General features: G+C 48.0%; 1 protein-coding gene across 1 annotated transcript; it reads left to right on the top strand.

Annotated features, from left to right (window-relative positions):
* The first annotated feature begins 8,402 nt into the window (after positions 1 to 8,402).
* Positions 8,403 to 26,576, top strand: LOC133354120 (transmembrane protein 161B-like). The gene is made up of 13 exons (XM_061570708.1): positions 8,403 to 8,707; positions 12,128 to 12,231; positions 13,895 to 13,981; positions 15,503 to 15,597; positions 16,306 to 16,462; positions 17,410 to 17,561; positions 18,040 to 18,100; positions 18,886 to 19,029; positions 19,413 to 19,529; positions 20,181 to 20,271; positions 21,239 to 21,322; positions 22,462 to 22,558; positions 23,563 to 26,576. The coding sequence occupies exons 1-13, from the start codon at positions 8,705 to 8,707 to the stop codon at positions 23,880 to 23,882; spliced, it is 1,512 nt and encodes a 503-aa protein (XP_061426692.1). The 5' UTR covers positions 8,403 to 8,704; the 3' UTR covers positions 23,883 to 26,576.
* Positions 26,577 to 27,201: the final 625 nt, after the last annotated feature.

Here is a 27,201-nt window from a genome sequence, read left to right as displayed (position 1 = left end):
TGTGTTTGTGCTACGTGCATGCGTAGACTACACTATGGATATTCATCACTGTCTAAACACGCGTTTAAGACGTCTTGACACTCTCTTGCTCTGACAACCTGAAAACATACACCACGCATTGCTCTCTAAGCTATCTTCGTGAGTCTGGTTCCATCAGCTTCACCCATTAACACTGAATCTTAGGAACCCGACATTTCTCTTAGTCTGGCTCTGTCAGTTATAAGCATGAACGATGAACCCTAACAATCCTAAAAGTGACTTAATCCGGTTTTTTGAGCCAAGGGCATGAGAAAATAATCCTAAGTATCATGGAAAAATCTTGAGTTGCCCTTAGTTAAAACTCATCTTCAACGAACTTGGTCAATGATGCCAATGCTGGACTGTCCTGATGAAGCGTCATGAGACTCAATGAGGTGTTCTGAGATAAATGAATGATATTTATTAATATGTCTGGGTCATTGTGCATTACTTGATATACACAGTATTCCCGGCTGCTATGCATGTCACTCACTCGTATAGATATCAACTGTAAATATGAAACGACTATTAAAATGGAACTCTGTGAAAGATGTCTGCTGTGCTTTGTGATGTTATTGCGTCCCCCATGCGGTTGCCTTTCAGGCAACAGATGCAACTCATGAATATAAATATTGCTTAACTCATCATCATCATCAGCCATGGTCAATCCACTGCTGGATGACGGTCTCCACTATGCCATGGCCATCTCTCACGATCCAGCGATGTCACAATCCACCCGGCACCTTGCACACGAGCTGATTTCATCGCTCCATCTCCACGGTGGGCGTAATTTTCTCAGGAGCGTTCATCGCAGCAGCAAACATCTTTAAGTTCGACAAGTTACAATACCGGGTCGAGCATCATCAACGGCAAACATAACCGTGGCGAACGTGCAGGTTCTAAAAAGCAATACGTTGAAGGGAAAAGTTGACATTCAAGAAGGGTGGTAGAAAGTGAATAGGGATACACACGGCAAAGTTAAATCGATTTAAACATTTTAAATCGAATTTTTTTGCACGTGCAAAAGGTATTAAAATGATAGCAACCTTACATTAAAACGAAACTAATATATATATGATACCAAAAGCAAACACAGTACACCTGATGAAGGAAGCTTGTGTTGCCTCCGAAACGTCGTGATTCAATTTAGTTGTTTTCATTTATTTTATTTATTCTTTTACCTACGTGACTTTACCGAAAAAACCAACGAGTATGAATCATTGCAGTCACGAAAGCTTCAAGTCTAGAAACAGTACAGTCTATATATAAATGTAATGCAATCACTTAACTTGGAAAGCAATTTGACATTTGGGTGAGGATGACGATTGGGGATGAGGTCACTCCCAAAATTGCCAAATAGGATGAAAGAGAAGTGTCATTGACAAAATGCGGCAAAGTGTTTGTTCTCTAGATTTGAAGCTTTCGTGACTGCAATGATTCATATTCTTAGGTTTTTTCGGTAAAGTCACGTAGGTAAAAAATTTAAATTAATTAAAAAAAATTAAAAAAAAACCTAAGAATATGTTTGTTCTCTCTTCACGTGTGCTTTCAGACTAATGCATGTGCACAACTAGAATGGAAAGACATTGGAACATTTACAGTTGCATTTGAAAAATTGACTTATGAGCAAACAGCAGTGGGCGTCACGACCGCGAGATGTCAACTACCTCGCCTGGTATACAGGAGGTCGTGGGTTCGATCCTGACCCTGATGCCTGAATATTTGGAGTTTGAATGTTCTTCCCTGTGGTTTCGTGGATTTTTCTCCGGGTCCTCCGGTTTTCCCCTCCCACATTTAGAATCAACATCACGCGTTTAGGGTATTTGGCTGCTATTTAATTTCCATGTGGTGATAAGCCACTTCGTTGAGTTATCATTTGTGGTCAGGTCGCATCTGAAAGAGATCTATAAAGCTCAGCAGGTCCTTACCTGGTAAAAAAAACTTTATTTTTTGTTTAATGTTGTAACACAATTAATGAGTAGATACTATCCTTCATTCTCATATTCGTATCTCCTTTCCTTAGTTTCTCCTGTCCAGTCGTGGCCTCCGAACTCTGCGATGTCATCTCGCTGCTGCCGTTCCTTTCCGCTGTGTGTATGTTGAACTTCTTTTGCACCGTGCGTAGCCAACCACGCTAATCGGAGGTGCGGGGGAAGATTCAATAAACTAAATATGAAAAAGAAGCTCTAAAGAGATGAGTTTGTCAATCGAGATTTAAAAGTGCATACCTCCGGTGGCTTCCGAATATCGTAAGGAAGAGCGTTCCTCTGCTTTGCTTACCTCCACTCGGTCTCCACTCCGTTGTAAATGTTGTCCCTAGTGCCAATGACCATGTCACCCTGAACGTGCCCCATCTAGTAGAAAAATATTTTTAAAATATGCAAACAAAAGTACCATCTGTCATTGAACATTGACAATTAAAATAACATGTGTATACATATTTGAATGGCTTTCCATTTGTTTAGAGTATTTGGCTGATATACATTTACACGTGATAAGGCACTTCGTTGAGCTATCAGTTGTGGCCAGCCATATAGCTAAGCCGGGCCATACCTGGTAAAATAAATACAAATAGTTCAGTTATTCTTTTCGGCCTTGATGAACATCTAAAACAGCAGTCCCCAACCATTCTGAAAACCGCGGAAGCACCATCAACCCTCAAATAATTTTCAACGATCATCACGCACGAATAACATACTTTTTTCATAACTGAAAACTACTCTAGAATCAGCGCTGCACAGTAATAATGAAAAAAAATCCATCAAAACAATCACCTTGATTTTGATTGACTAACCGAATTAGGTGTGCAATGGGCATTCAGAAATATGGTTTAATTATGGCGGAGGAGCGGGACACATATACAACCGTTGCATCTCTGACCACCATTCGCGCGCGGTCTTTGCGGGGACCACCACTGGTCCACACAACGAAGGTTTGGGGGCCACTGATTCTCAAACGTTCACCATTCACACGCTCGCCAATTCGGCGACAGAGAGTTATGCAGTCGACGGTCGTTTTGCTGGTGGTGGCACCTCCCCATTACAGAATGCAGACTCGAGCAATGCGTCCGTCTATTATTCATGCACACACAGCCACACACGCGCGCGCGCACACACACACGCACGCACGTGTGTGTGTGTGTGTGTGCGCGCCGTCTGTATTATGCAAGGAGGTGGCGAATATTGTCAAGGCCGTTGAGAAAAAGGAGGCATGGGGGTAAAGGATGGGGCGGGCGGTGGGGGGTGATGGTGGAGATGGGTGGAGTTGGTGGGAGGGGGGTGGCCGGGTTAAGCTCCAGGGATTGAGGGGGGCATCGTGGTGGCGTGGGAAGGCTGAGCGTGCCAGTGCCGGAGCCTCTCATCCCAACGTAACCTTTGTGCGAGGAGGGGACGTGTTGGTGGGGTGGGGGGGGACAGGGGTCAGACTGGTGGGGGCATTGGCCCAGGGGTGGAGATGGCAGCCGCACTGTGGCTAGACAGGCGGCACAATAGCTGGCCCCGCCGTGACCAATGGAATTCAGGTGAAGATGGAATTCGTGTTTGGCTTCGTTTCGTATCTTGTTTGGTTGTTTTTTCGCCAGCTCACCACGTGTGTCTCCACCGTGGCTGTATCTGCCCATCCCGTGGGTCGGGTGGGCCCACGCATGTGCTGCGTGCGGTTGTGTTCATCGCAGCAATTTGAGAACACTCATCGCAAGCAATTTAAGAACATTGTGCTATGCGTTATCATCATCATCGTTATCGGCGATGATCAGTCCGCTGCTAGATAAGCGCCTTGCCAAGCCAAGGCTATCTCTCATGAGCCTGCGATGCAGTAATCCAACTAGCGCCTGCACGCAAACTGATTTAATCGCTCCATCTCCACAGCTGACATCCTCTAGGGACGCGTTTCACTCTCGACCCTTCTCGCTAAATGCCCTGTCCAAACCCACAAACTGTTTTAACCGTCAAAACGATGCATTTAATCGGTATGTTTGACCTACTAATTACGATACTGCCACTGATTCACCCACGGAAGCCTCACGGAGTCTTAAAAATATTTGTTTTCAGGATGGTCGAATATTATTGGGATGTTTGGCCAGCTGATGAAAAATGTTGGCTTTCGATCGCCATCCAGACGCCGCACAATGGCAGTTGTCCACCAACAGGCTATGATCAACTTATGAGTGTCAAGAATTCAAATCTGGTCCAAGTCTGTCATGTTTCTCAAATGTGCCACGGTGGCGAGATGTTAACTACCTCGCCTGGTTTACAGGAGGTCGTGGGTTCGATCCTGACCCTGATGCCTGAATATTTGGAGTTTGCATGTCTCTCTCCCCGTGGTCGCATGTATTGTTCTCCAGGTCTATGCGTTATCATAGACCCTCCACATTTAGAAACACGCGTTTAGAGTATTTGGCTGCTATCAATATCCACATGATAAGCCACTTCGTTGAGCTATCATTTGTGGCCAGGTCGCTTCTGAAAATGACCTACATAGCTCAGTGGGCCTTACCTGGTGAAATAAAAAAATGTAGTTTAGTTTAATAGTGTACATATAAATGGAACACAGGGTTGATCCATTTATAGATACAACACTGGTCTATCATGACTCTTCATTTACTTTCTTCTCAACAGGTGATTGAGTGTTGTGACGGAGACGGCTCTGACTCTCACAGGGGAGACTGTTGATAGATTTAAGGAGTGCATTGAGATTGGTGCGAGACGGGTAGAGGCTTCGGAATAAAACGAAGTTTTCGCTTCAAATTCTGCACAGTATGGAGTGGGGTGTCTATAAATGGATCTACATGTTTCACCATAATCGTCAGCAGAAAGGTTAAGAATAATGATATAATTTAATATTAATGCTATGTTTGTTAATAAGTTTATGTTTTTCTTTTACCATTTTTGCAGTACCAAAAAAAACATGTCAGTTCATTCGCAATGACAATTGCCAAGGATTGGGCCTGGCCTGACATTCAGCCTTGCTGTATCGGTTCAATGACAATAATAGTGGCATAAAACTACCACGTGGCCAAACCCAAAATCAATTACAGCTCGGTCCAAGAGTAGTAAGCCGGCGTCAAAACAAATGGCTGTGGAAGTATTCAATGGTCTAGAAGGCTGCTACTCAGGGCTGTGGAAGATATTTGCTGCCTTTATTGTTATTTGTTGTGACTCGTGATGAACGCCCTTGCCTGCGTCGGCTGCGTCTCGCCTCTCTCACATTGCCACCACGCGTGTGAACATCGCTACTGCATTCTAGATTTGAAGCTTTCGTGACTGCAAGGATTCATGCTCTTTGTTTTTTCCGGTAAAGTCACGTAGGTAAACAATTAAATTAAATAAATGAAAAACAACTAAATTAAATCACGACGTTTCGGGCACAATACAAGTTCAAGTTAATTTATTAGATATAGCCCTGTGAGCCATTCGGCTCTTGAATCGGATGCAACCGCAACAAACAAAAAACAAAAACATGAACAAGAAAACATCTTAAAGTGACTATATGACTAAATGCAAACAGAAAATCCAAGAAAAGACAGCAAAATATTGCAGAAAAAACACCGTACACCAACGCTGTGTGCAAAAATCCCAGTGGGATGCAAGTCAAACAACAACAATAACCACAAGCGTCCTTCTTCATGTGACACACTTAAGCGGTTGTGCTTTCGCTACGTTGTCCCCACTTGAAGAAGGACGCTTGTGTTGCGCCCGAAACGTCGTGATTTAATTTAGTTGTTTTTCATTTATAAAAAAATGTTTTACCTACGTGACTTTTTGCCGACAAAAACAAAGAGTATTGCTACTGCAGTTGAAGTGTTGCACAAAACTCGTCGTCGAGTCCACGGCGAGCTCATGGACGAGGTCACAAACACTACGTCCTTGCTCAAATACGCGTCGAGGCATTTGGCTTCTTATCTCCCATAATAGAGGTTTTATTTTTGGGTTAAATGTGTCGTTAAACCCGACACCACCAGACACAGCCAATTAGTAAGGTTTGTCACGTCAACAGAATATGCCAATTCGTTACCAGTACAGCAACACCGGTGTATTAGAGAGCCAAGCACAACGTTTACAATCTGAGTACGACGTTTTTCCAGTAATTACAGATAGCTTCATCAGGCGGACAGCCAGATTTGTGGAATGTTGTGGAGTCCGTGGATAAGACGACCTCTGCTGACCACTCGTTCGTGGAAACTCAATCTCGTCGACATTGGAGGGCCTTGAGTTAACCAACAACAACAACCAGGACTTGAACTCGTAATCTTCCAATTAAAAGTCGCTCGCTCCAACGCAGAAGCACATCGCATGGCATTAAAATATATATATTACTGGTAGGAACCTCCTGGTTACACCAGCCCACAGGGGATTATTGTGTCCGTCCGTCGTTAATCCAAAAATGGGAGGGGTGGGGCTGGGTGGAGAGGGGAGGGTGGGGAGGGGCTGGGTGGGGAGGGGCTGGGTGGGGCTGGGTGGGAGGGGTGGGGCTGGGTGGTGAGTGGCTGGTCACCCCGTGGTGCCCTTATAAAACTCAACGTTTAACCTACTCACGCCGGCTTGTGCCTGCCCTCACAGTCGGGCATATTTGCGGAATACACCACGCCGCCGTTGACCCTGGCCATTGACCGAGCAACCCAACGTTCCTACCAGCTCCCTCCGCAGGAATGTGTTTATACTTACACTGTGAATAGTGGCACACTGCAGTGAGCCTGTGCATAGTAACACTGTCAATAGTGACGCTGTAAAGTGACATTGTACATTCACCGCCACGTAGGCAGTAGGGGGCGCCAGAAATACGTGTGTCTGTGATGTCTGTGATGTCTATGATGTGCCAGCGATTGTTCAGTGACATGCCAGTGATGTGTCAGCAATGTGTCTGTGATGGGTACATTATGTGCCAGTGATCTGCTGGTGATATTCCAGTAATTTTCTAATGATGTGCCAGTAATGTGCCATTGATCTGCGAGTGCTCTTTCAGTGATGTGCCAGTGATGTGCCAGTAATATGCTCCTGAGCTGCTAATGATCTGCCAACGATGTGCTAGTCGTGTGCCAATGATGTGCCAGTGATGTGCCAATGATGTGCCAGTGATGTGCCAATGATGTGCCAGTGATGTGCCAATGGTGTGCCAGTGATGTGCCAATGATGTGCCAGTGATGTGCCAATGATGTGCCAGTGATGTGCCAATGATGTGCCAGTGATGTGCCAATGGTGTGCCAGTGATGTGCCAATGATGTGCCAGTGATGTGCCAATGGTGTGCCAGTGATGTGCCAATGATGTGCCAGTGATGTGCCAATGATGTGCCAGTGATGTGCCAATGGTGTGCCAGTGATGTGCCAATGATGTGCCAGTGATGTGCCAATGATGTGCCAGTGATGTGCCAATGATGTGCCAGTGATGTGCCAATGTCAGCCACGTCAGCTCCGCCCACTCGTGCAAGCCCCGCCTACTTTTACATAAATACGCCCACTAAATTATAGCACTGTACACCACTACTGTACGATGTACCTTGTGGAAATTAACATGTCGATGAAATTAACATGATGTTCATCTACCGTAGGATTAAATATGTTAATGTAATACAGTATAACAAATTGAGATTATATACTGTAGCAGCTGGATAACATGCAGCATACAAATGTAAATTTCAACGTGATCCCAATACTTGAGACAATAATATTAAAATAAAATATTAAAATAATATTAACTAATATGCTCAACGGAAACTACAATGATGATGGTGTTTAACTTAAAAAAATTGCAATCACAATAATTTCTGCACGAGAAGTATATATTTTAATCAGGCACTTCAGCCAGCTTTGCGGACAGCCCCGCGGCAGTGGCTGTGGGGGTGGGGCGAGAGAAGCGTGAACCGGGGGTCCTACGCCCCCAGCGCGACCTCCAACTTACAATTCCCAACACGTATCAGCAAATGCGGCTCTCCCATTGGTGCGAGCGGACGGCACGCGGCGACCAGCGGACCAATCGCGTCGAGGAACCGGGCCGCTCCGCGCCTATGCGTGGTGGGAATTGTGGTTCAGTGTTGAAGGCCCAAGGGACAGGTGGAGGAGGAGGGAGGGAGGACGCGGGGAGATCGACGCTGGGCACGGGGAGATCGACACGGAGAGATCGACACGGGGAGATCGACACGGGGAGAGTGGCAAGGGGAGATCGACACGGGGAGAGTGGCAAGGGGAGATCGACACGGGGAGATCGACACGGGGAGAGTGGCACGGGGAGATCGACACGGGGAGAGTGGCACGGGGAGATCGACACGGGGAGATCGACACGGGGAGATCGACACGGGGAGATCGACACGGGGAGATCGACACGGGGAGATCGACACGGGGAGATCGACACGGGGAGATCGACACGGGGAGATCGACACGGGGAGATCGACACGGGGAGATCGACACGGGGAGAGTGGCACGGGGAGATCGACACGGGGAGATCGACACGAGGAGATCGACACGGGGAGAGCGACACGGGGAGATCGACACGGGGAGAGCGACACGAGGAGATCGACACGGGGAGATCGACACGGGGAGATCGACACGTGGAGAGCGACACGGGGAGAGCGACACGGGGAGAGCGACACGAGGAGATCGACACGAGGAGATCGACACGGGGAGAGTGACACGGGGAGATCGACGCTAGGCACGTGGAGATCGACGCCGGGCACGGGAACGCTTGCAAAGAGATCATGGTGAGAGCAGTCAGTCAGTCAGTAGCTGCAGCAGTAGCAGCAGCAGCAGGGTTAGACTGGCAGCTGTCTCCCTCCGTGTGAGTGTCGGGGTGCGTGTGTGTGTGTAGGTGCAGCGATGAATGTATTGGGGTGGTGGGGGGATAGCGTAGATCAATGAATGGCCGTGTGTGGCGTGTGTTGATGTATGGTGATAATCGTGATATGTTGAGGGGTGTGGATGTGTTGGGGTGCGTGTAGGTCAATGTCTGGGCGATGTGAAGTTGCGTGGCGTAGCGGAGTCGTTATATGAGGGACTGTCGAGGTGACGATGAATGGGGGATGTGTGTGTGAAGGTGAAAGTAGGGGGCAATGTTTGACAGTGGAGGTCAATGTATGGGTGTGTCTGTGTGTGTGTCGGTGTATGTGTGTGTGTGTCAATGTACGGGCATCTGTGTAGGGGTGTGTGTGGATGTGTCGGTCAATGTATGGGGGTACGTCAATTTTTGTAGCCGTGTCGGAGTCAATGTATGAGGAGTATTGTGAAGGGAGATTTGGGGTTGTGTATGAGTGAAAGTGAATGGGGTGTGTGTGAAATGTGTAAGTATGGGGGAATGTGTGATTTGCGTAGGTCAGTGTTATGGATGTGTGTGTTATTGCACGAGGTTCATCTGCAGCAAAATAGGAGTGTGTTTAAGTAATTGTATGGGCATGTATGTGTGTAGCTATGCAGAGGTGTAGGTGTGTAATTCGACAAGTGAATGGGGATGTGTATGTAGGTCCACGTGCATTAGGCGTGCAATGCGGCGGGGGGGGGGGGGTGTTGGAAGTTCCGGCCTGAATAGATCCCTGCCATCAGCACTTGGCCCAACATCATGTGTGAGTGGGGGTGTGTTTTAGGTGCAAGGGTGTGTGTGGGTGTGTGTAAATATATGTAAGTCATTGGCTGCCTGGAAGTGTATTTCTATGATTCTAGATTTGAAGCTTTCGTGACTGCAAAGATTCATATTCTTATTTTACTTTTATTAATTTTAATGTTTTACCTACGTGACTTTACCGATAAACCTAAGAATATGTATTTCTATGTTTAGCTCTTTATATATACATGTAATGCCTGTTCTGTACATGAATGTATATATGTATTATATGAGTGGCATTGCCCGTGTTCAGCTCATGTGTTTAACTTAGCGGCCACTGCACGTCCGCGTGGTTGTGCAGTGTCATTCGACTCGCTGTGTGCACCTTGAGTGACGGTGCCAGCGTGTGCCGGCGTGTGCGTGATGACTGCAACGTTGATTTTTGTTGCGCTTAACTTTCTATCTCAAAATCCTTGTGTACAGGTGCCAACACCCAAATACAAAACACTCCTTTGTGTGGGATGCAACATCTCATTGCTTGAAAATAGATTTAGCTGTTTCCATTCTAGATTTGAAGCTTTCGTGACTGCAAGGATTCATACTCTTAGTTCTTTCGGTAAAGTTACCTACCTGACTTTACCGAAAGAACTAAGAGTATTTAGCTGTTTCCAGTTTAAAAACAACAGACTTATACTCTTGAAATGGGGTGGATTGGTCGCACAGTCATTGGTGCACTTTGCTATGAATCCGGTGACCCAGGTTCGATTCCCATCTTACACTTTCCGCACCTCCGATCAGCACGGTTGGCTGTGCACGCTGCGAAAGAAGTCCAACATGAATGCATACACACACATGTAACATTGGTGGTGAGTGATGTCGGAGCCGGTCCAGTCCTCCCCCTCTTCACCGGCCCGCATGGTGAAGTAAGAGTCAAAAGGCCTCCACGGCCGACATGGCATAGCGAGGCCTTCTTCAACCATTTGGTGGATTGGAAATGGAGACAATTTATTTTACTCTTATTCTTAGGCTCAGTCCTTTGTTATGCAGTCTATTCTTAGTCTTAAGCCTCACCTTACCATATTAATAAAAAGTGTGCCGTTCCTGGCCCTTCCCCCCTCAAGCATTATATATACGGGGTGGTATTTCTTGTGATCTCTCATTTACTTGATACAGCTGTCGTGGCTGTGACGGTTCCACCTGAAGACGGAGACTTGTGTTGCTTCCGAAACGTCGTGATTTTTTATTTTGTTTTATTTTACTTTTATTAATTTAAAATTTTTACCTACCTGACTTTACCGAAGAAACCTAAGAATATGAATCCTTGCAGTCACGAAAGCTTCAAATCTAGAATTTATTTTACTCTGAACATTTTTATGCGACCGCATTGTTAGTGGTGTACAAACGCGTCGAACTAAAACTGACCACGTTTGCCGTTTATGCGAATTAACACGGCCTTATAACCAAATATATCAATGTGGATAGCATTTTGGGCAATGTTTCTCTGCAGAAGGGTAATTGCCTATAATTATTATCTTTTAAGAATAATATTGGAGGAACATTTATATATGTGTTCACAAAAGATTTATAGTAATATGTAATCGGTGAAAAATATTGTCTTTATTGATCCTGGTTCCAAAGAGCTCCTGTTTAAAATTCCAGGTCTGCTTTGCAAAATACACATGGTGTCTTTTGCTGGGCTGTCCCCTTTGATCGTGTGTGGTTGGGCGCTTTCAATAGGTTCTCACTAACAAACACTTACTCTGATACGTAGGCCAGTATCACGTGACGATGCTGATCGCATTGTACACGTGCCTGGTTGACCAAAGCGTAAAATTGTGATGTAACTTTCACACCTTCAACAGTCACGTGTAATTGATCGAAACTATTCCTTCTCGTTTATTATTGATACAAAAAAATTAGCCCCCAATTTACCTGTCAAAGAGTAGGCTGTGAAGTCTTCACAGAAACTTTGTAAACGTCAAGAGGGAGAAGGTTAAGAAACACCCTCGCTGAATCTCCTAACATTTTGCTGAAACTGCAGATTGTAATCACGCCCCTGGAAGCCCGTATACAGGTTTTGTTTCCATAGTTGTGTTTTTGGAAGGGCGAAGGTAAAAGTCACCGTTGTTAGATGTGTTTCTGAGTTTGTATGTTGCGGGCGAGATCCTGTGGCAGGGCGAGTTGAACTGGCTCACGCTGGTCTCAGAGGGGAGTGGGATTTTCTTGTTTTTTGTGACATAATAGTACAGCGTTAGTGAGGAGATCGTCTACAGGTTGTAGGGGGCACAGTGAATCGTGCGCTACGGCAAACCGAGTTCGGTTCCCGGCCATGGATGGCACCAGCGACGATTGGTGTCTGAACCTATCCTGAGCCTACCCTAGGTCAACTGAGCCTCAAATGAGTGCCTGTGCTGTGTATTAACATCAGCACGTGGGGAGACAATGTTGGTGGGACATGGTGCTAGACACACTATCTCCTCGTGTGCTGTGCGCAGACCTTAACAAGTGCTCCTCAAAACAGCGCTTGCCCGAGCCAATCAGTATGGCTAAACCAAGGAATCTGTGCGCGTGCCTGTGTGTGGTGCAGGGTGTGATAGGTGTGCAGCTCGTGTTGAGCATGGTGGTGGCAAGCCTCCTGCAAAAGTTCTCCCCCCACTTCTCATTCGCCCGATGGTTGCTCTGCAATGGCAGGTGAGAATCGCCGACCGCCTTCCCCATCCTCCCTTCCCACCCCCCCCCCCCCCCCCCCGTGGCCCATCCTCTTCGCTTTCTCAAAACTCTTGCCGCAGTAATGAGAGAACCGCCCACCTCCGAAGTCAAAGCGACACGCGTAGGCAACGCTTTTACCGCGAGGAAAGTTGGAGCGGACTCAAGCAGGATGCACCCGGCAGGAAAATAAACCGAGGGGCGGCATCCACACATTTTGCAACGCTCGTGAAGCGAGATGCATTGGCGTTGCCGCACGAGACCAGAGGTCATTGAGAAGCTCCTTGAGCCAGGCCAGCAGTGGATTGAGAATGGCTACAAGAGGTGAAGATGCTCGATGGGTGCTGGGCAAATGTGGCCCCCCCAATGTTCGCTTTGCTCACGCTTGCAGATTCCAGGCAAGAAGTTGGCAGCTGTGGTGAGCGGCACAAACTGTCAGCAGACGCATGCCACCAGGTGCTGGTTATGCAGCGCTCATGAGGAGGACCCCGTAAAAATCCTCGGAAGTTCCTGCGGTGGCTGCTCGTTTTTGAAAGGAAAAATAAATTGTCCGCCCATTTTCGTCACGGTCGTTAACGCGGCTATGTAATCTGCAGCAGCGCTTGTGTGTGCGTCTTCGTAGTTGCTTTGCTGAATATTAAACATCGTTTTTGGGGTGTCGGTGTTGGCCGTCGCGTATTTTTTGTTGTTTTGTGCTGGCGTGTAATGAACTTCGATTTGTCGTCCATCGAACTCCTGTTCTCGTGCACCCACGCATTCAATGTGAGAGATCCACAAAAAGTAGCAAACCCTATATGGTGCGTACAGAATCACACCCGGCTCATGTTTGGCCTGGTACACGATCTCTAGCTTCTCACGTGCTCATCATCAACTGTAATAGAAGAGTAGCGAGTAGTGGTAGGGTGCCACTCAATTTCAGTTTTCCTGGAATCGCACCCATGCACTTTGTTACGTTTGCTGCTACGCTCGAAAATGTAATTCAAATTTGATAATATTTACAGGTTTGCTCAGGGATCTCCTCCACATCTTATCTGCATCTATGCCTATACCATCACTACGTATTGACTGGAATTCATGTTCAAACTCTTTTGTGTGTCCAGCAAATATTGAGATATTGCATTTAAACTCACAGTGCTAAATCCAGGAGGCGTAACCTTGAATAATAGCAAACTTGAATTTCGAGTGGCACCCTCGTCGGTAGCTTGTTTAAAAGTAATGTTATTACTCTGTGTGCCCCTGTTGCCAAATCAAGCTGAATGTGATCAATATAATCAGGATCTCTGAAACCAAGAGGGGTTGAGCCTGGATGTTGTGCTTGGATGAGTGACCACCACGCACAGCAAGTTGATGTCAGCTGCTGCAGGGCTAACATGGTGGGCAGCAGAGAGCAGTGCCACGACATCTGTTGTTGCACTGAACTTTCTATGCTTCCTCCCTTGCTAACTCGCACTCACCAGCATGGTAAAGTATGGTCAAACGACCCGCACAGCTTGCATGGTGTGGGTAGGCCCTCAGCCAACAGTGGAGTGACAAATTGGACATGCGCACGTGTACATGTATTGTATGTACGTGCTGTGGGTGTCCTGCTATTACAACTGTTCCATTCCTTCTTGCACACACACACACACACGTGTGTACACACGTGCAGCCTGGTGCGTTACCGACACCCTTCAGACGAGGAGCTGATGAATTTGGCCGGAAAGCAGGTGCCCAAGGGAAAGTTCAAGAAGGACAGGTACGGAGAGAGTGTTTGTGCGTGCGTGGGATTTTGTGTGGGTTTGTGGGAAGTGGCAGTGTAGTGTTCAACGCTCTACGCTATGAACCCGGCGACCCGGGTTCCATTCCCCCAGTGATGATTATCTGAACCGGTCCTGGGCCTTCCCCTAGGTCGACTCAGTACCTGATGCGGTGTGTAGAGAGCCGGCCCAGCCACTAAGCGACCCTTGCAATTGCAAAGGGCCCCGTGGCCTGCAGAGGGCCCCCTAGTGTCACTGCTTGCTAGTGGGTGAAAAAAATCATACATCAAAGGGGCCTCCAACCAAATTTTGCTTAGGGCCCCCAAAGGTCTAGGGCCGGTTCTGGGTGTGTAAGCATCGCCACTGGGTGGACAAGGGCAGCTGGGCGTGGTGCTGGCCACCCACCCCCTCGTGTGCCGTGCTGCCCTTCGTAGGTGCTAATCGTTAACAGCACTTGCCCCAACAGTCTGTTCACGCTATTAGCGGGATGGGGGGGGAAATCGTTATCTTTGTGAATTTGTTACTGCAACCCATTGGATGGATTCTTCTATCCAATATACCTCTGGTGGCTTAGGATCTTGTGCTTCTGTGCCAGGTCAAGACAATGCCCCATTTTTCTAATGTCTTTTTTTCTCATATATCTCGTTTGTGTGCATCCTCACTCCCTGTGGTGCACAATGGTGTGTTCGGCATCTTGTGATGCTCTCAAATTCGGATTGGGGCCAGAGAACCTCTTTCCTTATGGTAGGCTCAATGGGACTTTCAGATGATCCGATAACGGCACGAATAGTAACGTCTCTGTCGGCCCCTTGCAGCGACGGAAGAGACTGAGCGTGCTTCACTTAAAAACCCGGTTTCATTGGAAGGAGAAAAATATATCCCACTAGTACCCAATTAGTGCAGATAAGATGCAAACGTTCAGAGGTGATAAGCCTTATGTGGTCACTGACCATCTGAAATGAAATCTCATAGGGCCTAGGTTCCCCAACTCTGCCATGAGGCTAAACGTGGGACATTTGTTTAGTGTGTGCTTGTCTGTATATATGTGTGTGTGTATCTTCTTGGTTCTTTCGGTAAAGTCACGTAGAAGGGAAGTAATAAAAGAATAAAAATAAAACATAATAAAAATAATTCTCACAACGTTTCGGCCACAACGCAAGCAGCCGTCCTCAGATTCATCATTCAGACGCTGTCTCCCCGACAGACCTGGTCTTCACCTGAGGACGGCTGCTTGCGTTGTGGCCGAAACGTCGTGAGAATTATTTTATTATGTTTTATTTTTATTATTTTATTACTTCCCTTCTACGTGACTTTACCGAAAGAACCAAGTAGATGAATCTCTGCAGTCACGAAAGCTTTAAATCGAAAAGTGTGTGTGTATGTTTACACCTCACAGCCACAATGACGAATCGTGGCTGTTGATGTTGTGCATTTTCCACAACACCCCGTCAGAGTAAACAGGAGATGTTTGTCTTGTGTGTGTATGCCGCGTGTTGCTGTGTGTGTTTACACACGCGCAGGAAGGAGAATGGGACTGCCGGGAAACCAGCAACGGTGCCCAAGGACATTGAGCTGCAGCTGGAAACGAAACCCGTGTCTCCTATGGACGCACTGGGTGAGACCAAATAAACACAAATGTTCTCCGTGCAGCCATGCAGACTCAAGGGACACGTGCTGTGAGCAAGCACCTGTTAAAGTCAACCGTAAGGGGAGCGTGTGTGTGGCCAGGTTCACATCTGGAAAACTCGCACACTGCACCAGGTGCTCATTGTTGAGGTCCGGTTGCCCGGGCCAAGTTAAAGCTACCCCCTTGCCGCTCATGCTGTACACCGCCAGACGTTTTAACGCGGGTTGCCATGATTATTGCACACACGCGCACACGCAGGCAGATATCGCTCTTAGCTGATGTTAGTCATGACCGAGATTGTAATGGGTGTGCTCACCACCGTGTTCTAACCACTGGTCCCCATACACACACATTATACAAATTATTGTTCATTAGCCATTTAACAGGCTGGTGGAGCAAGATCTGTTTTTTTCGTGAGTATCTATTGAATCTGGCACGGTGCTAGCAACATTCCTGGCTGTGCACGTACTTGCACATGTACTAACACACCCACACGTACTCACATACTCACGTACTCGCACACCCACACGTATTCACACACCCACACATACTCACACACATGTACTCACACAGCCACACGTACTCACACACCCACGTATTCGCACCAACTGACCCAGTGTGAGTGAAGAAAGAAGAGTGCATCTAACTAAACACTCCGTCTCCCCTCACCGCCTGCCACTCTGTTCCCCCGTTCAGTGCTGCACTACTACTCCGAGTACCAGTGGCTGCTGGACTTCGCGGTGCACGCGACCCTTGTCTACGTGCTCACCGAGGCCTACTACACAGTCGCCGCACCGGCCGGCGAGCTCAACCTGGGCCTGGTCTGGTGTCTGCTCAGCCTCGCGTTCTGCCTGTATCCCCACCTACGGCCGACGGCCTCTGCACTGCGGTGGAGTCTTTACGACCGGGATGAGAATTTGGAATCGAGGAGTTCACAGGCTTGGATACTTTATGAAAACGATGGACCGCACCAGAAAATAATCTGCAGCAAGAGAGTAATGGGGAGGGAGACGGATCCCGTGGTGTTAGCAGGGTTGAAAGATGTCGAGTGCAGGAGGTCGGGCGATTATAGATGTTTTGGTCTTGTGTCGTGGGGATCGCGGGGTCGCAGTTGACGCCACGGTGGTGAGATGTTAACTACCTCGCCTGGTATACAGGAAGCCGTGGGTTCGCTCCCGATCCTAACGCCTGTACATTTGGAGTTTGCATGTTCTGCTTGTGGTTCGTGGATTTTTCCCCGGGTCCTCCGGTTTTCCCTCCACATTTAGATTCAACGTACGTTTCGAGTATTTGGCTGCTATAAATTTCCACACGATAAGCCACTTCGTTGAGCTATCACTTATTGCCAGGTCACTTCTGAAAAAATGTACCCGTAAAAACAAAGTTTTTGACTATAAATCCTTTATATGCGTGGTGGCTAGAGTCCTCTCGTCCTCTGGCTTGAGATGGCTGCCACCTATGGGTCAGATGATTGCCTGCCACCATTAAGCAATTGGTAATTAAATATAATTAATTTTTTCCTAAAAAGTGTAAAATTTTGGAAAAAAAATTTCACGAAAATAAATTGTCACTTACAACGAGTCTGTGTGCAAAATGTCAGCTCGATTGGATCACGGGAAGTGGGTTAAAAAACGACCGAAAGATTTGCACGGTCGTAAGCGCGCAAGCAAGCAAGTGAACTTAATATAAAGGATTTTAAAGAGAGCTGTACGGCTCAGTGGGCCTCACCTGGTAAAATAAAAATGTATTTAATAGTTTTATTTGTAGTTCTTGCGTCTTCCTTGACGGTGGGGGCGGCAGGAAGGTGCTCTTCTCGCTGACGGGGCAGTACTTCGGGGCGGAGGGCGGTGGCGAGCGATCGCTGTGCGTCACCTTCGGATTCTTCTTCTTCGTCAAGGCCATGGGCACGCTGATCGTCAGCGAGCGCTTCCTGGAGTTTGGGCTGGACGAAGGTACACACACGCACACACGCACACATACACACGCACACACACACGCATTCACAACGACAACTTTGACACGTGGTGGTGAGGTTACCACGGGGTTCGTGCTCGTTTAGGTATACCCGGAGGCCACCTAAAGTGTCGAAGGAGGTCACGGTAAGAGGCCCAGGTGTTATGTCCACTACCAACTTGCTGTATTTTAGCCCCCTGGCACTCTGCTCATTTCGAGTATTGCTCCTTGGCCTCCCATTGTTGGAGAACAGCTGCCGCCAACACTGCTTCAACGTCTTGCACGAGCTCCATCGACATGCTGATGTTGAAATTGGCCAATTATCCTGATGCAGAGGACCCTCTTTAAAAAGTCTTGAGACTTTCCACACGGATAATTAACGCGGACATTATGGCTATCGTTTCCACACCCAATCCTTGTTTGTCTGTTCACACTTTGCAAGAGGCCTCTGTGAGTGACGTCTTCTCCTCCTTGCAGGTTTCACAAACTTCTCGGAAAATGCCATTGGATTTCTGCATCAGCAGGGCCTGGAGTCAGCGTGAGTGGAAAAAAGGGACTTGTGACTTGTATGTCTGCATGTTGAACTTCTTTCGTGCCGTACGTAGCCAACCGTGCTAATCGGAGATGCGGGAGAAGGACACCAAACTAAACACAAAAAGCAATTCTAAAGAAATGAGTTTAATCTAAATGTAAAAGTGCGTAGCTTCGGTGGCTTCCTAGTATCAGAAGGGAGAGCATTCCAGACGGCCGCAGAAGCGAAGCGCATCTGAAAGTGGGCGATGCAGTAACCTTCTTTGTTCTGTGGCTAGACAAATCTTCTGCGAAGAAAACCGGAGTTTGTGTAATGTTCTGGGCCAAAACTCATTAATCAGTCTCCCCTTGTCTCGTCTGCCCTTCTGGCCTTGGGCCCTCGAAAGAAAAAAAAATTCAGTTCTCGTTCTTGACCTTGGCTTCAGGAAGGTCTTCGGTCCAGGGACTTTGAAGACTCGGAACCGTGATTCGAACTCGTCGGGTGTAATTTGCTAAAATAACAACCCGCCATACAAAACTTCTCAACGTTGATGGGATTGCTTAATTTATCTGCGAAAAAAAATATTGCTTTCTAAGAACTTTATTGTGGGGAGATTTCGTAGTTCTGTACTGCAACGTGAACTCTGCTCGCTGTCGTTAACGGCCCGGCCGAGAGCACCGAGGCCATGACTGGCCCTTGGCACTGGCTTCTACTTGAAAGGCTTTCAGTCTGAACCTCAGCCTTGCCCTCCTGGGTCCTGCCCTTCAACCCACACCACTCTCCACCCCCGCCCCTCCCATCCTGCTGCTCAGTGGACCCATTTCCAAGCTGACCTTCAAGGCGGTGCTGGCCGTGTTCTGCGCTGTGATTGGAGCGTTTCTCACCTTCCCCGGACTCCGATTGGCCAAGATGCACCTGGACGCGCTCACCCTCTACGCCCATAAGCCGTTCATGCAGTAAGGGTCTGGGGTTCGGCGGGGATATTGTGGAGTGAAGTCGTTTGAAAGCACGTGTGCATGTTTGTGTGTGTGTGCATGTGTGGAGGGGGAGCAATGTTGTATTGGTGAGTGCATTGTGCTACAAACTGGGAAATCTGGGTGAGATTCCTGTCCAGGTCTCTCATCTGTCTCTTGTTTATCTCTCTTTCATCTCAATAACGTTGGTTGCGTCTACATCCGTCTCGTTTCTCTTTTTTCATCTCACTAATGTGGAGCTGTACGTCTTGCTGGACCGTATTGCGGCGGTTCACTTCAAGAATCTTTGCAGGCCACATCTGGATTGTGGGCCACCTGTTGACGAACCCTGCCTCATGTATTGCCGCCTGCGTGTGTGCACATAGGGCCATGCTGCACCTGAACTTCCTGGCGCCGCTGCTGGTGGCATTGCTGTGGGTGAAGCCCATAGCGCGAGACTACCTCATGAATATGCCCATGGGCCGTGGACAGAGACTGCATCTGTGGGTACCCTCGCCACTCACGCTGTCAATACAACGATAGCACGGTCATAATTCTTCGTAGGCGGCACGTGCCGTGGACCCGGTGACTTGACACTCGCGTGACGCTCAACTGAACCTTGTCGGACGTTCACCCCCTTTGCCTAACGCTCGACACCCATCAATTCGTCGAACTCTCGCCACTCAAAACTCTTTCACTGCGAAACAAATGACAATCGGGCCAACGAAAACCGTCACGGCGAAGTCCATCCGTCTCTTTTGTGGCGGACGGCCATCGTGAGCCGGGCTGCAGCGCGAGGAGCCGGGCTCGTGTGACTGAGCTGGCGCTGTCGTGCAGTACAATAAAATCGGACACCCGATGAAATCGCCGATCAGAGCTCTGAAAGTAGGCGTGATGTTGCCCGAAGGGGCATGGCTTTGCCCGTATTTGGTATTGTGTGGATCACAAATCAAGGTTAATTGTATCCATTCTACCCAGTCGATCTGGAAACCAGCTCAAAGTCGATTGTAATTTGCGGGTTAACCACCGTGTTGATTCATTGCGAATCGATCCATGGATCGAGTTTTCCCCACTGGTTGTGACATGCCCCCTTTCTTTGAATTGGCTAATATTTGCATGATCGTTTCACATCGCCCATCTCTTAATTCCGCCAGGTTGACGCCCGAGGGCTTTGACTCCGTGCGTCTCTGGGCCGTCGTGCTGCTGTGTGTCCTGCGGTTGCTGCTCACGCGGTCACACCTGCAGGTACCGTGAGTGAAGTCCACCTTCGGAGCGTCTTCGAGATCACGTGGGCCGATTGACTGCGTCCTCCCCAATTTGGTCCGCCACGGTGGCGAGATATTAACTACCTCGCCTGGTATACAGGAAGGCGTGGGTTCAATCCCGACCCTGACGCCTGTATATCTGGAGTTTGCGTGTCTCTCTCCCCGTGTTCTCGTGGATTATTCTCCGGGTCCTCCGGTTTTTCCCCTCACATTTAGAATCAGCATGCATTTAGAGTATTTGGCTGCTGTCAATTTCTGCATGATAAGCTACGTCGTTGAGCTATCATCTGTGGCTAGGTCGCTTCTGAAAAATAACTATATAGGTTAGTGGGCCTTACCTAGTAAAATAAAAATAGTAAAAAATTTATTATTGGGCATGCCGAATAACGCACGGTACAACAATACCGTAAGCATTGCGTTGTTTTTATACAATTGGCTTGTGATTTTGTGGATTGTGGGATTTTTTAAAACTCATATCAGAAATATTTTTTTAAAACTTTAAATAACGTAAGCTGTAAATGTGCTTGATTTGGTCCTCATAAAAATATGGTTATTAATTATGGACATGGATATACCACGATAATGTGTCGTTTGCTTGATGGTGAACAACCAATATGGTCAAACAGCCCCGTGTGTAGAGGCCTTCATCCATAATTTTATTGTCAAAGGGCTCATGTTGAAAGCATTTTATGTTTTAATTTGCTGAGACTCATCTCACACTAGGCATATTTGATTATCACTTAAAACTTTAATGGAAACGTCTTGAAGAACAAATACAGCAATAAGGGCACTGATTAACAAAACTTGCAGTGGAGTGGCAATATAGATAGATACACAAGGGGACAAAATGGGATCGTATGTCAGAGCGATGAAATTTCATCACTTGAGCGGCTTTTCGTACGCAGCAGTGGATTGAGGCTGACACTGGTTGTGGTGGCTGTGTGCAGGCTTACCTTGACCTGGCGCGGGAGAGAGTGGACCGGATGAAGCGCGAGGCTGGCCGCATCGGGACGCGTGACCTGCAGAAGATGGTGCGTTAGCGAGCATCGCCCCCCTGATTAGGGGGTGGTGGAGCAGGGCGGGGGTGGGGGAGGCGGGGGGCAGGGGCAGCTTGGAGGAGGAGCCCTGATCATGAAGTCGTGAAGTATCATTCGCTTCAATCTGTCCTTGCTGTGAACTTGTCTAAGTGCTGATGATACTTTGTACTTTCCAAGCTATGATATTTGCCAGCATTTTACTGTTTTGCACAGAATATAAATTAAGCTATTCATTGTAATCTATTAACAGGCACGATGCAACACTCTTGTCAGTGACTCGGGGCGAGAAGGGAAAACGTGGAGTAGATGACGTCTCTGCAGCCGGCGATGCCATTGCCGAATCCTCGGCATAAACAAAGGGCCACTGGCCAAAACATCACCTGTGATATGTTTGTGTTCCTTTTAGGGCAGTGCCAAAGTATCATTAACTTCTTTTGCACAGTACGTAGCCAACCGTGCTAATTGGAGGTGCCATTGACGAATGCAGGTTTTTGTTAGTGGTGCTCGTGCACCGCCGCCAATTGCACTATCACAATTATAATTTTTATTTGACGGATATCGTGGATTGTTTCGGCCTGGATGAATCTGTTGTTTTAGTAACTAGTTCGTCACCCGTTGACAATAAGCCTGTGACAGATCCTAGGTTTGAGTACTGGCTGGTCAGCCAATACAACTGCCGTGACCATAAACAGACGGCCTATTTATAGGGAGTGTCGAGGCGTGTGCAACTCCGTTAACCAACAGCTGCCCGGTTGGGGAATCGGCCCCTTCTTAAAAGACAGGTGGAGCAGCGGAGCAGTTGTTCTTCCTCTCCACTATGAACTCTGCCACCAGAGTTCAATACCCGGCCATGGCTACTATCGGCGGCGAGTGATATCTCAACCAGTTCTTAAAAACCCACCCCCCCACAAACCCATCCCTTAAAATCCGCACTTGACGACAAGAGTTGGATAAGATTGTAAAGAAATTAGTTGATGCCCTTTCCCTGCAGCGGGATGTCTACGCGCGCGGTGCTGGCCATACCTCCGCCCTCGTGTGCTGCAACTTGCCTTGATGGAACAGCACTTGACTCAACGGTCAATAAGGACTACACGGGGGGGCGTGGGTTGCTTTTGTCCTGTTTGTGAACGCAGGTGGCGCGCGTGTTCTACTACCTGTGCGTCATAGCCCTGCAGTACCTGGCGCCACTCGTCCTCTTGCTGAATCTTGTCTTTCTGCTCAAGACCCTTGGTACGTGTGAGCACACACAGCGTATATAGACCTACTACTCTACTTGCTGTGCTGCCTTTTAGAGTTACCACCGCCCAGCTCTTCAGTTAAGTATCTTGTGCACGTGACCTCTTCCATCTGTGTGCGATCTACCAACCCTGCTTCAGGCATGCTTTTAATAGTCTGTGGTTCTAGACTCTCTGCAGTTCATGCCAGTGTGTCTTGAACATTTAAGTTTGATTGAACCATTGTCGTTGATTTAGCTAAGCAATGCCGCATTGAGATTCATGGATTATTTAAAAGGGAGACGTGGATAACTTGAGTTTCAAATTGGCCAGGAGATGGCGGTATAGCAAGGGGTTTGTTCGGCTGTACGTGTGGCGCTTAAGGGTGTGTGACCACATGGTATGTCTGGGTCTTGTCCTGGTATTCCAGTTTCCTCCCACACTGACCAAACATCCCAATACAGGACCGTCCTCAATGAAGTCTTGAATCTCACTGATACTTTCATGGGTAAATAGAAGCTATTATCATAACAATAAGACTTGTTATTTTGTTGTTGTTGAAATAATTCAGTTCGTGTTTAGTGATATACACGATATCCTTGGGTCTTTAACACCCTTTTCACTCACCGCGTCAGCCACACACCCATTCACCCACTCACCCACTCAACTCATCACCCACTCACCCACTCACCCACTCACCTCATCACCCACTCACCCACTCACCCACTCACCTCGTCACCCACTCACCCACTCACCCACTCACCTCGTCACCCACTCACCCACTCACCTCGTCAGCCACTCACCCACTCACCCCGTCAACCATACACCCACTCAACTCGTCAGTCACTCACCCACTCACCTCGTCAACCATACACCCACTCACCTCATCAGCCTCACACCCCCTCACCTCGTCACCCACACCCGTTATCATCATCCCCATTATCACGACAGGTAACATGGGCTGGACAATTGAATATCACTTTGAATTCAACATTGGCCTCAAACTTTTCTCGTGCACAGGTGGTCACTCCTGGGTAATTCTCCCGGAATCCTTCACTGCTGCCATCCCCGTGGGCCCCTCCTCCGTACCTGTGGCTGCACCGACCTCGCCGCCACCTCCCTTATCGTCATCGGCGGAGGCCCCGTCATCGGAGGGCTTGGCGGACGATGCCGGTGCGGCAGTCACCCAGGTGGCGGTGACGATGCAGAGTTTGCGTGCCGTGTTCGCAGCTCCGCTCTACCGGGGCATCCTCTCCTTCCTCACGTGGTGGACGTGCGCCTGCTGGTTCACCACCAGCCTCTTTGGACTCATGTACCACCAGTATCTGGTGACCGCGTGACCGGCCCCAACCGTTCCCCCCCTCCCACCCCCACACCTCCTCCAACCATATTTTGCCACCGCCGGGACGGTGGCGTCCGTATCAGCGTGCACAGTCTCGACTGCCTCGACTGTCCGGACCGGCTGCCTGTGGTGGACATCGAGCTCGTCGTTGTTGAAGTCTTCTGTCTGCTCGTAATGTCTCATTCTGCCGTTTGTCAGCTGTCGCAGAAGCCTTGCGTTGTTGTAAAATGGGTCGGCCACAATATTATCGCTCGGTTCTACGTGATTTTATTTTTCGTGTCGTCGCCCCTCCACCGCGGCTTGTTGCCCCCCCCCCCCCCCCTGTGTTTCCTGCTGATGCTTAACACGTAACGGACTAATGAAGAGCCAAGATGGGAATGTCACACGCGCGGTCCCCGTCGTGTGATTTCAGACGCGCTTTATCGCTCCGGAAAGCGTTCCGTAAGTGTGAACTGCAGCGGTGGTGGTGAAGAAGATGGCAGCGATATGCCTGGTATCGATCGGCACAAGCGCGGCACTTGAAGATGAACATGCGCTTGTCGATGCTGAGAACGATGATAACGCGTGTGCAGATTTTTCAGATTGCAAACGCGTGCGGTCATGTAGCCCCCTCCCATCAATGATCATACGGACTCGAAACCTTGGACGTGCCAGACACTGCAGGTTTTACTGCCGCTATTGGATGAGAGGACGGAAGAACTGATACACCGTTCCCATTCTCCCGTATAGTCCTCTCCTACACACAGTTGTCAAATGTGGAATGCTGTGAATTTGGGGGAAAACGTGTTTTTGTTCATTTCTGCAGCTGAAATGGCAAGATTTGAGTTGCATATTCACAGTGACAAACTTAAAGAAACATCCCTCCTTTTGCGCGAGTACGTGTGTTTATCAGTTCACGCCTATACCCGAGTGTTTCACTTTCACGTGCAAGGCTGTGTTGCTAAAATCAATGGGGCAGTGGTGATTAATTTTTGTATTTATTCTTGCTTACATTTCTGGTTTCACACTTTCAACCTTACTTTCGACTCGCGGTCTGATACCTAGGCACGTTCTCTCTTCATACGTTGCTTTGTTTCTGTGAACACACTTTTCAATACTATTGATTTTGGACTTTAAGAAAACTAGAAAAATTATTTTGACAACACCACCTTCATGCATCTACACACTTCAGTGCTGCATGTCTACCAATATTAAGCGTAACTCAAGATGAGTCTTACATTTCAACAGACATTCTACTTGCCTGTGAACGCTGTATCCACGAACATTTTCACGTCAACCACTCGCTTGATACATTGGATGAAGGAACTATGCCCGTGTCTTTTGATCGGCCGACCTGGAGAGTTCGTCATGTGCCAGTGAGTGAGGACACTTATAAGTTTTCCATCCCTGCCCTGGTCTGATGCATGAGCGTGTGTTCCTTCTGAACTTTGAGTGCTCGCACTGTGTTCGTAATTAATGAAGCAATATCGAGTCTATGCATGGCCAGTGTTGTGTGCGTTTGAATCAAGATCATTATTTCATTTGTTTTATTGTCCTTTTTGCTATCGCAGAGGTGAAGGTGTATTCAAAGGACTTTGTACGATCAGACACCGTCCTATTCCACAATAGTCAAGAGATCAATGTTACCATGTGGAGCAGGCTTTGCACTCGTGGTGTAAACATGTATCATTTAATCGATCATTATCGATTCCTAACCTCAACACGTTGCATTTTATTGCGTGCGTACGAATCTTACGTGTTTTTTTTGCTATTTGTATATTGGCTTATGGGGTTGACTGTCATCCTCATCGTCCACTCGAAGCACTGAATTAGCCACAATGTAAAAAAAGACTCCTCTTGAATTGAATCGCGGTGCATGTTCATCGACTCGCCAGGGTTGGGGGGTGAATAATTCCACCCCTCTTTTACTGTACACTAATGTCTCGATGTGACCGAGAGCAAGGAAGTTGTGTGCGAGGTGAGTTCCTGCGCTAAGAAATCTATTTTGCACGTTTGCTAATGCTCGAAAAACCATTCACTGTACCCGCGCGGGAGCCGTGGGGTTTGGGACGGCCACTTGTAAGATTTCCCAACGCTGTGTGGGGATTTTCGTGTGATGGGTCGCACTTGAATTGTGTCAGACACCACCCTGCGTCAAACACTTTCTGTTAAGGGTGGGGGGGGGACCCCGTCAAAGAAAGCAAAAATGTTCGCAAACATTCGGCGGATCTTTCCATCTCTCTCTCTCGAGTTGGTGGTCTCGACAAGGCTGAGAGCGTTGTACAACCAAATTGTGGCGGTGACATGGCATGTACACAAGGCGTGATTTGGAAGTCGTGCCTTTTTTCTGCGATGTTTTGCGGGCAAGATACACCTTTTGGCGTGGTGTCGACATTTCCCCGCCTGTGTTCCCTCGGCGCGGTAACGTGGAATGACGATTTTTAGGTGGCGCCGTTAAAGAATCGAAGGCGTTTGTCGGTGTTTGTGTTCGGCCGAAATTGCTTGTGACTGATTGAGCGATTTCCACCAATTTTGCACACTCGCGAAAACCGCACACTGCCAATGGATTGTACGAATGGTGTGTCTTTGAAGATGTCCACGAGCATTTTTGTTTTAAGTGTGTGTGTCAAGTGACATGATGATAATTGAGTTTAGTTTATTTGATGTTCATTTGCCTGCATGGTTTTTAAAATATATATTTGTTTTTGATTTCCTTTGGTGCCAAACATGACTTTTTTTCTGCCTACTTTGTTGTACGTCGTGTTTTCTAAACAACTCTACTTCATTTTAAATTGCACTTTGTGGCCTTTGAAGGAGAACGAATATATCCAGTCTATTTAATAGGTTACGTTTCATAGCACGTGAGCAGAGCGGCCAGAGAGAAAGATTTTACAAGAGTTGTCGACTGCACTTTCCACCATGGGGCCGTGGCGATAATTACATTTTTACATGTTTGCTGCTGACCGGGTTTCAATTAGGCGTATGAATAGTCAACTAACTAGCAGCTATGTGTATATTTTATTTTCTGCACAGTTTGTTATAGGGAGCCGCCGTGGTATAAACACATTCCTGCGGAGGGAGCTGGTAGGAACGTTGGGTTGCTCGGTCAATGGCCTGCAGGGTCAACGGCGGCGTGGTGTATTCCGCAAATATGCCCGACTGTGAGGGCGGGCACAAGCCGGCGGGAGTAGGTTAAACGTTGATTTTTATAAGGGCACCACGGGGTGACCAGCCCCTCCACACCCAGCCCCACCCCTCCCATCCCCAGCCCCACCCTCCCCACCCAGCCCCTTCCCACCCTCCCCACCCAGCCCCTCTCCCCACCCAGCCCCACCCCT

Source organism: Lethenteron reissneri, chromosome 46 (genome assembly GCF_015708825.2).
Source record: "Lethenteron reissneri isolate LAM-NWPU_2019-01 chromosome 46, ASM1570882v1, whole genome shotgun sequence".
In the NCBI taxonomy this organism is placed as follows: domain Eukaryota; kingdom Metazoa; phylum Chordata; class Hyperoartia; order Petromyzontiformes; family Petromyzontidae; genus Lethenteron; species Lethenteron reissneri.
The sequence above is the reverse complement of the archived record's forward strand: the minus strand, read 5'-3'. Positions and strand labels throughout refer to the sequence as shown.

Bases quoted from the DNA above. Each gene is read 5' to 3' on its own strand.
- LOC133354120 (XM_061570708.1), top strand. The intron at 13,982-15,502 runs GTACGGAGAGAG...ACACACGCGCAG, and splicing joins GGAAAGTTCAAGAAGGACAG to GAAGGAGAATGGGACTGCCG. The intron at 21,323-22,461 runs GTGCGTTAGCGA...TTGTGAACGCAG, and splicing joins CGCGTGACCTGCAGAAGATG to GTGGCGCGCGTGTTCTACTA.